The 14,286-nt window shown below is 54.0% G+C and overlaps 1 protein-coding gene across 1 annotated transcript in view; it reads left to right on the forward strand.

The window, feature by feature from the left end:
- The window catches only part of AGRN (agrin), a 221,870-nt gene that overhangs the window by 145,023 nt on the left and 62,561 nt on the right, over positions 1 to 14,286 (forward strand). Inside the window, 2 exon segments of the mRNA XM_043499853.1 lie at positions 8,568 to 8,783; positions 11,980 to 12,204. Coding sequence (XP_043355788.1) covers positions 8,568 to 8,783; positions 11,980 to 12,204 — 441 coding nt within the window.

A 14,286-nucleotide genomic window follows, 5' to 3' on the forward strand; every position in this document is an offset into this window, starting at 1 on the left:
TGCGGGGCCATTACTGTAATGGGAAATCAGATGGAGCATCAGTTATTGATTGGAGGTAGTCCTAAATTGGAATGCTGGGGGTAGGGTGGGTGTGGATTAAACGCATAGGGCCCAACCTCTGCTCAGCCATTCCTTCCCCTCGCCACAATCTCCCTTTGTTCCCGGAATAAACCGCTGTGGGTCTGGGCAAAGGGGCACTGCTGTCACCTCCCAGCTCACCGCTTCCCGAACCTTGCTACTGGGATCAGGGCGGGGTGTTTGTTTGATGGGAGTGATTGAGGTTGGTTATTTCTGTCTGTGCCTTGAGAGTCACCCCACGAGCCTTGATTCAGAGGTTTCTCTCTGGTATTGAATCAGCAGGGTGGGGCGTGTTCTCGGCTGATACAAAGGGGCGATTTCCCCATGTCCGACCTTCCCCGCTGCGTGGGGAGGGGGGCTGGCGAGGCAAGGGAAGGGCGGAGGAAACAAGCCCAGTTCAGTTGTGCACTGCTGGCTCAGTGCCGCTGCCCTCATGCATCTTTCAGTACCCCCCCACCCCCCAATCCAGCTGTGTCCTTGAATGTTCCTGGTGGCACAAGGGGAGCAGATGCCCTCAGGCCCTGCTATCTCGCTCTAAATTATTCACCAGGCCTCATCCCAGACATAAAGGAGTGGGAGACAGGGGCAGTGGGGGCCCGGTGCCTCGGTCACAGCATAACATGGTGAAGCAGAGGGTGGGATGCAGAACACAGAGGCCTGGACTATGCCCCCTTGCGATGGGGCTCATCTACAGTGGATTAGGTTGGGATGATATGAGGAGAAGGCCTCAGTCTGCAAGTGCAATGAGCTCCTAAAGCCTATGAGATCCTGCTGCCCTGCTCCTGTCTCTCCAAGTGCCTGCAGGGGCTTCGGCTGTCCCTGCTGGGCTCTTTTTGGAGGGGAATTGGGGTTTGAGTGCTTGCCTGCTCTAGTCCCCAGACTGCCATCTGTAATGGGCTCTTCCATAAGGGGAGGTGGAGGGAAGGGATGAGGTGCCCCATCCATCTTCTTCTAGTGGCGGAGTGTTCCCAGGATATGGGGTGAGATTCGGGGTGGTGCCCCTAAGGTGCAACGCAGAACTGGCAGCCCTGGGGAAGGGGCACCCTGTCAGATGCCAAGCAAAGTTTGCCTTAGTCCTGTAGAGATCTGCCCCACCCCATCTGATTACCTGAAATGGGGGGAGAGGCAGAGCTGGCCCAAGTGCGGACACTTTGCACCACCCAGAAGCCTCGGTCTAATTCAGAACCCAAGCTCTTTTGAGACATGTTTGTAGCTTCCTCAGCTGCAGATGGCTGGCGGTGGGTACGGTGCTATAGAACAGCGCGTGCTCCAGGAATCGCAAGAATGGCTCTCTGGTGTGGTTCCATTACTCAGCCCCCAGTGGGGAGGGCTTGGGCAGGGCCTCTGGTTTCTCTGCAGCGCCCCCTCTGGTTGATCTTGGCATGCTTTTTATGGGCTCCGAGTGGGAGCCCCAGCCCATCCTCTCCTCTATCCAGCAAGAAGGTTGTCATGAAGGAGTGTCTAAAGCATATGTGGTTCTGAGGTTTCTTTAAGAGGGGGAGAAAGGAAGATAAAAGTAGGTACCAGCATGTGACCCCCCCCCTTCCCCGTTCCTGCCCTGAGCCCCAGTGCTCCCTGACTGAGCTGGCCAGGGGGAGTCAGAGGTGCACTCACCCCCTAAGCTCACCACAGACGAGGGTCAGTTTCTGGCCCAGGGTGTAGCTGGAATTTGCAGCTCACAGTAAGGCTCTCTCCTCTGCCTCCTGTCCTTCTCTCCGCACCAGTGCTGCTGGATTTCTCTCCCAGGCTTTGTAGTTTGTGTCACTGCAACACACCAGAGCTTTGGAGAGCTGCAGATCGAATGGGGACAGGCAGGAGTCCTGGGTCCTAGTCTGGGCGCCGCACTTTGGGAAAGATGTGGATGAATTGGAGGGAGTCCAGAGGACAGCATCAAAAATGAGAGAAGGTTGATAAAACCTGACCTATGAGGAAAGGTTAAAAAAAGGGCATGTTTAGTCTTGAGCAAAGAGGACTGGGTGGGGGGACCTGATAAGTCTTCTGAATATGTTAAGGGCTGTTATAAGGAGGATGGTGATCAATTGTTCTCCATGTCCACTGAATGTAGGACAAGAAGTAATGGGCTTAATCTGCAGCAAGGAAGATTTAGGTTAGATGTTTGGAAAAACTTTAACTCTAAGGGTGATTGAGCGCTGGACTAAGCTCCCAAGGGAGGTTGTGGAATCCCAGTCATTGGTGGTTTTTAAGAACAGGCTGGACAAACCCCTGTCAGGGATGGTCCAAGTTTACTTGGTCCTGCCTCAGTGCAGTGGGATGGACGTGACCGCTTGAGGTCCCTTTCTGCCACACGTTTCTGTGCTTCTATGTAGACCCTTCTCAGCAAAACCTACCGAGGTCTCCGACATCAGATGAGTTAGAAGGTGGATGTTGCAGTTTGGCATTGATCCACCCAAACTTCTCATCTCCTGCCCTTTGCTCCCATTTGTTGCCCTTCACCCTTGGGGAGGAAATCCTTTCTTCCATGGAAAGGTAGGAAAATGTGCATGGCTAAGACCTCCAGACGTGCCTTGCATTGGCTCAGTTCAGGCTGCGTTTTGGTGGCTGGAGAATGCGTGGTAGTGGTCCCGATGCACATTTGTAGTCTTCCATCCACAGTCCAGGCTTGGCCTTCAGGCTAGAATCAAATGTAGCAAGAACTTGTAAATCTCTGCTCCAGTGCATCCTATGTGGGGAGACCTGCCCCCTGCCCTTGTGAGAGGAATGACCGGTGTGGGCGGCTGATTGTCAGCCCTGGGTCCTGCCCTGATCTCTCCGACTATTAACTTTAGTTGCTTCTGCAGTACAAGCAATAGCAATCCTAGTCCTTGAGCAGGACCCCAGGGTGCTAGGTGCTGTACAAACACAGAACCAAAAATAGTCGAAGTATAAAACCAGAGAGCAGATGACGGGCAGGCAGATGGGGGGAGAACGAAGAAACGGCAATGAGATGACACTGGTCAGCGGTAGAGGCTCTGATCTCAGCAAACCGGCAGCCAAACCGTTGTGAAGTTTTTTGTAGGCGTCCTGGCCGAGGAGAGTTTGTGTTAGAAGAAATGATAACGGAGTGAGTTTTGAGGCTGTTTACGGGGAACTCCACACACACACACGTGTGAGGGCCGTGAGCACTCATTCCTTCCGCCGCCAGTCACGCTCACCTGGGCATGAGGCCAGGGTCCAGCAGCAGACTGCCCTAAAAGATTGTATCCATTTTCAGTGCAGCTTTCGTGTTCTCAGCCTGTCTCCCCCACACAAACGCCTGATCTCAGGTTTGTGCTTTCACACTCCACTCCTATGGTCCCCACTCCCTGTTCCTTGGGAATCTCACTCTGTCTCTGGTACTTCTCTGGCCCCTGCTGCTGTAATGTCTGAGTGCCTCATCACACCCCTGCGAGGGAGGGCAGTACTATTGGACCCCTTTTGCAGAGGGGGAAACTGAGGCACAGAGAGGCCAAGTGACTTGCTCATGGTAACGCAGGGACTCCGTGGCAAAGTCAGGAATGGAGCGGTGGCATCCTGAGTCTCAGGCCAGTGCCCTGTCCGCTGAGCCATCCACCCTCCAGCCTGCCTCCCTGAGCTGGCGTGCTGGACCATGACGTGTCCCTACCCCTCTGCACCAGAGCAGCCAGCTGGTGTCTCGCCCGGGTCTGAGCATCTCCCAGAGCACAGGCCTGGCCTGCAATTGGCAGGTTCAGAGGATGCATATGGTAGCTTGCCGATGTACCGATCCTGCTTGCAGGGGGCAGCACCCCAAGGGAAGAATCGAAGTGGGGTGCCATGGGGAGACTCGAAGTTCACTGATGAGCGCCCCCTTCCCCTTTGTGGTTGCAAATTATGGGTGTGTGGGGTTATGTCCACCTTATCCTAGGGTTATCCCTGTTCAGTGCTCCAGGCTCCTACTCCATGCCCATCACCAGAGTGTCTGAGTGTGATCCCGCTTCCCTTCAGCTTGACTTTGTGATGTCAGACTCAGGCGCTCCCGTACAGGGGTGACAGGTGGTGGGGAACAGAGCTCTCCTGAGAATTTAGCTGTCATTTCACCCCTCTCCCAAACAGAACAGCACGGGGCCCACCTCTCATTGTGTCTGTGGGACAGCGCTGGGGGATGGATTGGGCCCCTATATGTTATGGGCCCAGCAGTCGTTGGCAGCAGAGCATACCACCTCGCTCCCCATCACCCCTTATGTTCTGCCCGGTCTTCTGCAAGCAGGTAGCTAATTGAAACCTGCTCAAGGTTTGCTCTGCCTCCCCGCATCCCATCTGACGCACTGGCTTCTTCCCTTTGCCTTTCGAGAAGTCTGGTCGCCAAGACAGCCCTGTCTCTGCCTCCCCTCTCCCTTCTGAGTGGCAGCTTGATTATGCACTACACAGTTACACTTCTGCTCCGAAGAACCTTGCTTGAAGAGGCGGGTGGGGCTGGATAAATCCCCACTTGTCCTGCATTTCATATTCACATGCTGTCTATCGTCTCTTGCACCCTCTAATCTTGGAGCTAAACAGACTCATCTGCATTTAAAAAAAAAAAGAGAGAGAGAGAGAGAGAGCAGCAGCAAGGGAAAGAGTGAGCGAGACTATCCACAGAGCTTCATAAAAATGATAAATTGCTTTTAGATATTGGGTAGGAGAGAAGGAGAGTTCTTTTTTTATTTGACGATATTAGTCTCTTAGTGGCGCATTGTTGTTGTGCATATGAGCTCAAAATCTCAAAGCAGTCAAAGCCAAGCGGCCGGGAATTGAAGTGTAAATGAGCCACTGCCAGGCTTTTTATTTTGCCTTTTATGGTTTTTCTCTCTCTAGTATGTGGGTCAGTATCCACATTTAACGTATATTGTGTGTGTGTGTCTGGAGTGGACGTGTGTGTAGTGTGTAGAGTGCAGTGTGTCAGGGTCGGGAGAGCAGTTTATACTGTGGGGGTATGTGTGTGTGTAATACATGTAGGCTTGGAAGCTGTAGACTTTTATCGGTAAATGTCTGTTCACGTCAGTTTTGCTGTACACACGCAAACCGACAAAAAATCATTTCCATCAGTAATGATCAGAATTTCAGCGAGGCAAAGTAAGAAAATGCTGCTTAAGAACTTATGAGAGTTTGATATAAGGATATTGACTTTGTCTATTTTGACATGCAATGTTAACGATTTGTGTTTTAGCGGTGATAATGCTTTAACCGTCTGGAACCTCAGTGTCTACTCGCATTAACTTATTATTTTTGCCCCCCACTGTTCAACATCCCCCCCCCCATAATTTCCCATAAGTCTGGAAATTTAAATAGATAAAAATTGTAAAAATGCCTTAAAAAACCCATTGAAATTATTTTTTAAAAATATGAATTCTGCCAAGCCAAGTATGGGCAGGATGTGCGTCTGTGTGTCTGTAATATACATGTAGTGGGTGTGTGCATGTATGTGATAGATCAGCGGTTCTCAACCTGTGGGTCGGGACTTCAGCCCAATTGTGGCTTCAGCCCTGGGTGGCTGGGCTCAGGTTACAGGCCCCCTGTCTGGGGCTGAAGCCCTTGGGCTTCGGCTTTGGCCCACCAGCTAGGGCGACGGGACTTGGGCAGGTTTAGGCTTAGATCCCCTCTCCTAGGGTCGTGTAATAATTTTTGTTGTCAGAAGGGGGTCCTGGTGCAATGAAGTGTGAGAACCCCTGTGATAGATATATGTGGTGGATAGTACAGGCCGTGGATTTGTGTGCAATATGCGTGCATGCATGGTATATGTGGTGTGTGCTCCGTGTGAGTGTGCATGTGTAGTATGTGCAGTGAAAGGGTGTGCTCTGGATGTGTGTGCATACTGGCTGTGTATGTGGAGGGTATTGTTCTGCACGGGTCCATGACATTTCTGGGTGCTCTCTCGTCTCTTCCCAACATTGCGATTGTGCTTTGCTCACAAATCCTACCTGCACTCGGCTGAGTTTGCATCTACCTGTCCCCCTGCCTCTGCCAACTTAAAAATTACCTTTCCTGTTACATTAGCAATTCAGATACCGATCTGGTCTGCGCTGGCTGCTCTGATTACTGTGTGATAAAGAGATTTGTGCATCTCCTATTAGAAAGCGCTCAGCCATGTGATCCTGGTAGATTTGCATAAATTGCAAAGTATAAAGATTGTGTGTGTGTGTGTGTGTGTGTGTGTGTGTGTGTTTTCTACCCCCACGCTGCATAAAGTTACAAGGCGAGGACATTTTTCTTTTCTTTTGCTCTCAGGTTTTTATTTTAATGGCCTTTCTCTCTTGTTTGAACGGGTGTCAGTAAATGCTGTTGGTGAGGAGGGCTCAGGAAAGCTTGATCCCAGACATCCTATCAGAAGGGGTATGGTCATTATGAATACTTTAGAGGTGGGGATCAGGGGCGGTTCATCTATCTACCTCTGTTGGTAGGGTCAAGAATCTCTCCACGACCTGGTTAATTTCACCCGCCCTGTCCTCATGGCCACTTGTTGTCTCATTGTTTGTATCACAGTAGGGGGCTAGAGGCCCCAGTCCCGATCAAGCCCTGTTGTGGTAGGTGCCATAGTGCACAGAGTAAATGAGAGTCTCTCCCCTCAAGAGCTTATGGTTTAAACAGACAAGACAAGACAAAAGATGGGAGAGGGAGAGAGGCCCCGGGAAGGGAAGTGATTTGCCCAAGGTCACACCACTGAGCAGTGGCAGAGCGGGAATGGGACCCAGCTCTCCGAACGCCCTGTCCCTTTCTTCTAGACCAGGCTGCCTCCTGGCTGACTGAGTTTGCTTTCACACAGTACCCCCCTGCTCCTCCCCCCGGCTCTCTCTGGGGCTGGTGTCCCTGTGTGGGATGGAGGGCAGAGGATGCCATGGATGTTGCTCTCCTGTGACGCTATCTAGGGCAAAACCTGCCTTAAGTGACCTCTCAAGGCACCTTTCATAGGCGCTGACTCCGTGGGTGCTCTGGGGCTGGAGCACCCATAGGGAAAAAATGGTGGCTGCTGACCACCCACTGGCAGCCCCCTTATCAGCTCCCTCCTCTGTACTTGGAGGAGAGGGCGGAATGGCACGGGAGGAGGCAGGGCAGGGCAGGGGTGGGAAGAGGTGCGGTGTGGATGGGGCTGTGGAGGTAGGGGTGGAGTGGGGGCAAGGCCTGGGCCAAAGCCAGGGGTCGAGCACCCCTCTGGCACATTGGAAAGTCAGCACCTGTGGCACCTTTGCAGAGACCGACATCCCAAGGAGAGTGCAGGAGACTTGCCCTCTGCATATCTGGGGGAGCAGATCTGCATATCTGCATATCTGCGGAGCAGGTGGAAGGCAAGAGGTCTCCATGCAGGGTGGGACCTTGGTGTGCAGCTTTCGCCATACGTAAGCTGGTGCCAACATGGCAGGTCACACTCCTCTTCGCCACCAGCCGCCACTTCTCGCTGCCCTGGAGCCCTGCGCGGCTTGCCAGCATGGTGGAGCCCCTTTGGGAGCAGGTATCTGGGAGGGGGATGGGACAATCAGCCCCTAAACCCAGACAGCCCGACGGATGTGCCCAGTGGCACGTTGACCAGCTGTGCCCTTTCGCACGCTGCTCACACGGGTATGGGAAGGGAACTGCGGCCTGCTGAAGCAGGTCATGCAAGCACACGGGGCGGGCGGAGAGCGGGGGCCAGACACAAAGGTGGGAGCGATCCTGGACCCTGGCGTTATGGGGATGTGCAGCGTCTGGGCTGCTCCGGCTGTGTGTGTGAGGAAGAAGCTGTGAGAGTGTACAGCCCCCTCCCTTTGGGGCCCCATTTGGCAGGGGGTGTTACTGACCCTGGGGCTGATGCAAAGCCCGTGGAAAGACCTCCATTGGCATCAGCTCCTTGGAATATTGTCGGAGCCGCTGAGAGGTAGCTGCTCAGGCAGATCTGCAGGGAAAGGCCCCAAGGCTGGCGGGTGGGTCTCCCACGCAGGGGAAATGTGGCAGTGCAGAGGCAGGGGATCTGATTGAGCATATCACGGCGTGATCCTGCTCCCATCCTGGCCTGTGGCGACGGTCCCACCAGGGTAGGATCTGGCCCATACTGGCACACTTTGGGCATTGTGTAAATAACGACGCTTGCGACTGCTTTGTTCTTCCAGTCGCCTCGCTGGCGGCTCCATGTCCCCCTGCAGCTTGTCTTGGTCTCTTGAGTGCAAGCTCCTGGGGACTGTCTTTATCCCTGGGTTTTCTGTTCAATTTGCTGAGCCCAGGAGTGCTGAACAGATAAAATAATGAGCAGAGGTTCACAAAGAGAATAACTACACCCTCCTGCATCCCATATGGCAGATGGCGATTATCATCACAGGGGAAACTGAGGCACACAGTTTGCTCAGACTTATACAGTGAAGCTGTGGCAGTCAGGAACAGCACACAGGAGTGTGGGCTCTCAGTCCTTCCTGGTTCCTATTAGATAAACTCCCTCCTACACTCTGGTATAGAACCCAGGAATCCAGGCTGCTGTGACTGTTAGACCTTCGCTCCCCTTATTTTGTGTCTAGGCTGACCTGGCCTCTTTCTGTCTCTCTCCCCTGCAGTGTGTCGAGGAATGCTGTGCGGATTCGGAGCCATATGCGAGAGGAGCATCACCAACTCCTCCCAGGCCTCTTGTGTCTGCAAGAAGACTACCTGCCCAGCGGTGGTGGCCCCTGTGTGTGGCTCGGACTATTCCACCTACAGCAATGAGTGTGAGCTGGAGAAAGCCCAGTGCAACCAGCAGAGGCGGATCAAAGTCATCAGCAAGGGGGCATGCGGTGAGTTGAGCCAAGGACACGCATGAGCCCTGGCAAGGCAAGATGGGCATCCATGTGCCAGCCTCGTCCTGACGCTCTGGCATCAGCGACATTCTTAAAGGGAGGCAGCCGTTTGCATTCAGTAGCTTGGAGAGGGTGGGGGCTGTGAACGGTCACCACAAATCCTCAAACGCTGTCAAAGCATTGTAGGGTGCCGGGGAGGATGGAGAAGGAGAGAGACATCCCAAGACTGGAAGCAGGGCATCCAAGGAAAAGGATTTGGTGCCAGCGCCATCCCTGGCGTACAGACTGTGATCCAGAATGTAGAATCGTTTGTCCACCACCGGGGCGGGATGCAGACACTCTTGAACGGCGCCCGGCAACTCTCCGAAACAGCCTAGGTTAAGGTGGCTCCCTTGTGCCATGGAGTAGGTAGAGAACATCTGGGAGGAAGAAGGCAATAACCTGGCCAGGGCACCGGGGTTAACATGCCCCTGGACTTGTGAAAAGGAGCTGTGGGTTCTTTAAAGGTCACAAGCGGGCAAGCTGTAGGTTTTGCATCTCGTTCCAAAGGTGCTACCTCCAGTAGCACAGCATCCCCAAATGCCACTCTGGGGTATCAGGCCCGAGGGCAGGGGGCCATTCAGGGTATGGCTATACTGCAAACAAAACCTGGCGTCTCGGAGCCAGGTCAGCTGATTCAGGCTTGTGGGGCTCCGACTGCAGAGCTAAAAACAGCAGTGTAGAAGTTCTCGTTTGGGCTCTGAAACCCAGTGAGTGGGGAGAGTCTGGGACCCCAGGGTCCAGCCCGAGCCTGACCGTCTACGCTGCTATTTTTGTCCCGTAGCAGGAGTCTCATGAGCCTGAGTCAGCTGATCCAGGCCCCATGGTTCGCAGTGTAGACGGCCCCTTAGTGATTCGCTAACCCCCACTACCTGACCACTCAGCCTGCGGCTGGCTTTACTAATGCCTCTTCCACTTCCCCTCGGTGCTGATGTCCCTCGGTGCTAGGGAGAAGATGCCCCACTAGCCTTTGTCGTCCCATAAACAGTGAGAGCCTCCACCAAGCAGTGAAAGTGAAGAAAATGTCCCTGGTTCTCTCTTTCAGCCCTGCCTGTAACACTCCTCAGCCATAGGGCTCTAAGCCCTTTCAAACATCATTATCTTCATTTAGCAGATGGGCAAACTGAGGCACAGGGAGGTGAAGTAACTTGGCCAGGGTCATGCAGCTGCTCAGTGGCAGAACTAGGAACAGAACTCATCTAAGGCCAGGATTCTAGCCACTGGGCAACACTGCCTCCAGAAGCAAGAACCATTCACCTGCTCTGGAGAGCGAGTGTGACAGATTAGCCCCCACACACATCTAAGTGAGCCCTTTCCTCGGGGATGGAGATTTTTCCAAGAGGCCGGGTGCATGAGGCTAATAAAGGCCCTTCCCTGGGCTGGCATGCACCAGCTGTGAACAAGGAGCTGTGTAAATGAGCCCCTCGTCTCAGAGTAAATTAACTTGACCTTTCCCGAGCGTAGCGCTCTGGCTCACAATAAATCTGCTCCCAGCATTCCTGCCAGGGCCCGCATCAGAGGCGAGAGTGCGCTGAGTGATTTATTTAAAATAATAATCATAAAAAAGTGACAAATTAAAAGGAAAAAAAAGCTGACAAATAAATTTGGGCCCATCCCTGTCAGCAAGGAAATTGCTCCTTGAGCTCTTCCTCCAATTACATTGTGCTAGCGGTACCTTGAGGATCCCTGTTTTGCTTGTTTGCTGGAGCGAGAGTCTCCCAGAGCTCGGGCTTCGAATAGAGCTCGCAGTGCGGGGAGCTAGGGGAACTGGAAGCGGGAGGCAGGGAAATAGAGATTTATCTGAAGTGCTAGCTGGCTGGGCGAGGGCTTCCCCTTCTTTGTCTCCCCTGGATTTAGGGACCGAGTCTGCAAACAGCTGAACACCCTCTGCCCCTCTTGATTTCGGGAACGGATGTGCAGCATCTTGCAACATCAGGCCTGTAGGGCCTGATCCCAAGTCCAATTGAAGCCAATGGCGAGATGATGTTTGATGTCGGTCGGCTTTGGAGCAGTCCCCGCAGGCTCGATCCAGGGAGAGGCTGCACAGTCTGGCCTGGATCCAGCCAAGCCCTGAGGCAAATGCTTCGCTTTATGCACGTGAGCAGCCACGTTGAGTTCAGCAGCATTACTCACCTGCAGAAAGCGAAGTGCATAGAATATCAGGGTTAGAAGGGACTTTGGGAGGCCATCTAGTCCAACCCCCCTGCTCAAAGCAGGACCAAATCCCCAGTTTTAGCCCCAGATCCCTAAATGGTCCCCTCAAGGATTGAATTCACAACCCTGGGTTTAGCAGGCCAATGCTCAAACCACTGAGCTATCCCCCGCCCCGCATACTTCAGCGCTTCACTGGATCAGGTGCTCAGCACCTTGCTGGATCCAGTCCCTAGCTAGAGCATGGTGGACAGCCCAGAGCCAAGTGGAGACAAAGTCACTCTGTCCTGTAATGATAGTGAGGGAAAGTCTGGGCAGCTGCAGGGTTTTATTACTGATGAGTCCCACCAATGACGGTCCGAGGCCCCACATCATCAGATCTGGCGCCTTTCAGCATGCTGGCTTCACACATGGATTGTGGCTCTCAACCTTTCCAGACAGCTGTACCCCGTTCAGGAGTCTGATTGGTTTTGTGTACCCCCAAGTCTCACCTCACTTAAAAACGATTTGCTTTCAAAATTGGCCATAAAATACACAGCACACTAGTACTGACAAATTGCTCTCTTTCTCATTTTTACCATATAATTCTAAAATACATCAATGGGAACATAAATATTGTACTTGCATTTCAGTATATAGAGCAGTATAAACATTGTCTGTATGAAACAAGAAAAGGAGGACTTGTGGCACCTTAGAGACTAACAAATTTATTTGAGCATAAGCTTTCGTGAGCTTTCTGTCTGGGCTGCTGCTGTCTGAGGGCCCCACTGAGCAAGGAGCGTGCAGTCCAGGATGCCATGTGCTGTGCCTGCCCTGGAAAGGGGGCCTTTGTCCTTAACTGGGCAGGGGCGAAGGATCTTGCCCTCCCCGTCTCATCCTTGTGAGACCTGCCCAGGTGTGGTGGGGGAGGCCGTGAGAAGAGGAGTAGGATGGAAAGTGAAGGGATGCGGGGCAGGGGCTGTGCCGCATTCACGCAGCAGTGCCATGTCTCTTCTCTCTCCAGGTTCCAAGGACCCCTGCGCAGAGGTGACGTGCAGCTTCGGCAGCACCTGCGCCCGCTCCACGGACGGCCAGGCGGCCAAGTGCATCTGCCCGTCCTCGTGCGGCAGCACGGCCGAGAGCACGGTGTGCGGCAGCGACGGCAAGGACTACCGCAGCGAGTGCCTGCTCAACAAGCACGCCTGCGACAAGCAGGAGAACGTCTTCAAGAAGTTGGACGGGCCCTGCGGTGAGTCGCCCGCCGTGCTGGGGGAGCCCGCCAGCTCCAGGTCGGGGGGAGGTACTTCTGAAGGTCCCCTCCCACTCAGTGCTGGGCCAGCTGGCTAGCAGCCCTCCAAGCTGCAGGGAGGAGTGCGTGCTGGGCTCTAACAATGGGAATTAAAGCACCGGGGGTCGGGGGGGGGGCTGTGAGGATGCCTAGAGCCGCAAGGTGGCAGTGGGCTAACACAGCTGCATCTGGTGGCCTGAGCCACCTTCGGTTTTACTGGTGTCGGGGATCAGCAGGAAATGCTTTGGTGTTCAGGCCTGATCCCCTTAGAAATGCTGGGGGAGGGAATCGGGCCACCGCACGGTACAGGCCAAAGAACAGTGGGACAATTCCTCTCTTTTGGGGCTTCTGAGATCGGTCTAAGCAGTAGGGAACAGGAAAAGCCCTGGGCAAAACAATCGCGCCCAGCGTCCAGTCTGTTTGGCCACACCCTGCCATCTGAAGTTACTGCCTCTTCAAGTTTCTGCTGGGCCTTCAGTTCCTTTCCAAGGGCTTGCCGGAGGGGCAGCCTGGCACCGGGGCTGGGAGGAGGGGGTACCTGACTGATGGGGAAATGGGGTCTGGGCAGTAGGAAACCGCTCTCTAGTTTGTGAGCTGGGATAGGGAGAAGCCCAGCCTCCAGCTGAGACTGTAGCTTCCCTAGGAGCACCTGAGGACCAGAGCCACAGCAGTGGTTTCCCCAGAGCAGGGGTTGGGGGCTCCCCAGTACAAGAGCTGGGACAGTGGTTTATACCGGAACAGCTCCTCTTTCTCCCCTTCTCATGCACGGTCCAACTGGCTTGGAAAGGAATCGGGCTTCACAGCGGCTCATTCAGAGCTTCAGTCCCTAGTGGCTGGGCACACAGGCCTATCGCGAATGATCTGGAAAGTCGCTGCAGCCTCTGACCCCCCCCGTCTCTCCTCTGCCCTGAATTGGCTGCAGGCCTCTCCTGCCAAACCGCATTTCCAGCAGCCTAGGTCACAGGCCTTGAAGAAACAGGCCACTTCCCCTCCTGAAAGGAACCCATCGGTCACCCAGAGTGACACCGATCCCCGGGGAGTACGTCTTGCCCTGTCACTGCCCAGGACGGCTTCTGTCGCGTTTAATTACCTCTGTGCAGCTTTGCAAGTAAAAGTGACCATATTCATTAGGAAAAGCACCAGGTTGGTAGGGACACATGCCAGATACTCCGTCTGTAATTGTGGTGTGGGGAGGCTAGACACTGGGAGAGCTGTTCATTTTTGCAGTCCACCAAGTTGCTGTAACGTCACAAAATCACCCCAAGCAGGGGCAGGAGGCTACAAGGGGCCAGGGAGCACTCTCCAGATGGCACCTGGAAGCTGTGTTCGGCTCTGGACAGCTGAGCATTAGGAGCAGCTGGCGAAATGGAAGGGAATTCAGAGAAGAGGAACACGAGCGATTAAAGGGCTGGAGGGGCTGGCGTAGGAGGAAAGAGAAAAACTAGGAGCCAGTGCCGCAAGGTCATGATTGACTTCAGCCCCAATCCAGTTCCCTGGCACTCAGCCCCTGGCAGGATTGAGCCATAAAGGAGCAGACCTGTCTGCAGATGCTTTTGAGGTGTGTAAACACCCAGGGGAATTTAGGATGGGTGAGAAGTAACATGATGCAGTTGAGCAAAGTAAGCATTCAGGCTGAGCACCGGGAACTGGTTCCTCAGGGCGAAAGCCGCTGAGCAGTGAAACCAGTGTCCAAGGGCAGCAGAAGGCAATTTCGGACAGAGCGAGGCAGGGTATTCGCAAACCTTTTCATCACGGGGGCCACACCTGAACAGAGGAGTCTTCTTTCCCTGCCTGCGGGCCACACAGCTAGAACACCCAGTGGCAGTGAGTCTCCGAGCTTGGCTCAGCTGACTTGGGCTTGTGGCGCTCGCACAGCGGGGCTGAAGTGATCAGTGTAGACGATCAGGCTCCGAGGCCCTCCCCGCCTCCACCGGGTTCAGACCCTGGATTGCAGCCCAAGCTCGAATGTCGACGCTGCTATTTGTAGCCCTGCAGCACTAGCCCATGTCAGTCAACCCGGGTGGGTCTTTTTTTAATTTGCTC

The sequence above is a fragment of the Dermochelys coriacea genome, chromosome 18 (genome assembly GCF_009764565.3).
Source record: "Dermochelys coriacea isolate rDerCor1 chromosome 18, rDerCor1.pri.v4, whole genome shotgun sequence".
Classification (NCBI taxonomy): domain Eukaryota; kingdom Metazoa; phylum Chordata; order Testudines; family Dermochelyidae; genus Dermochelys; species Dermochelys coriacea.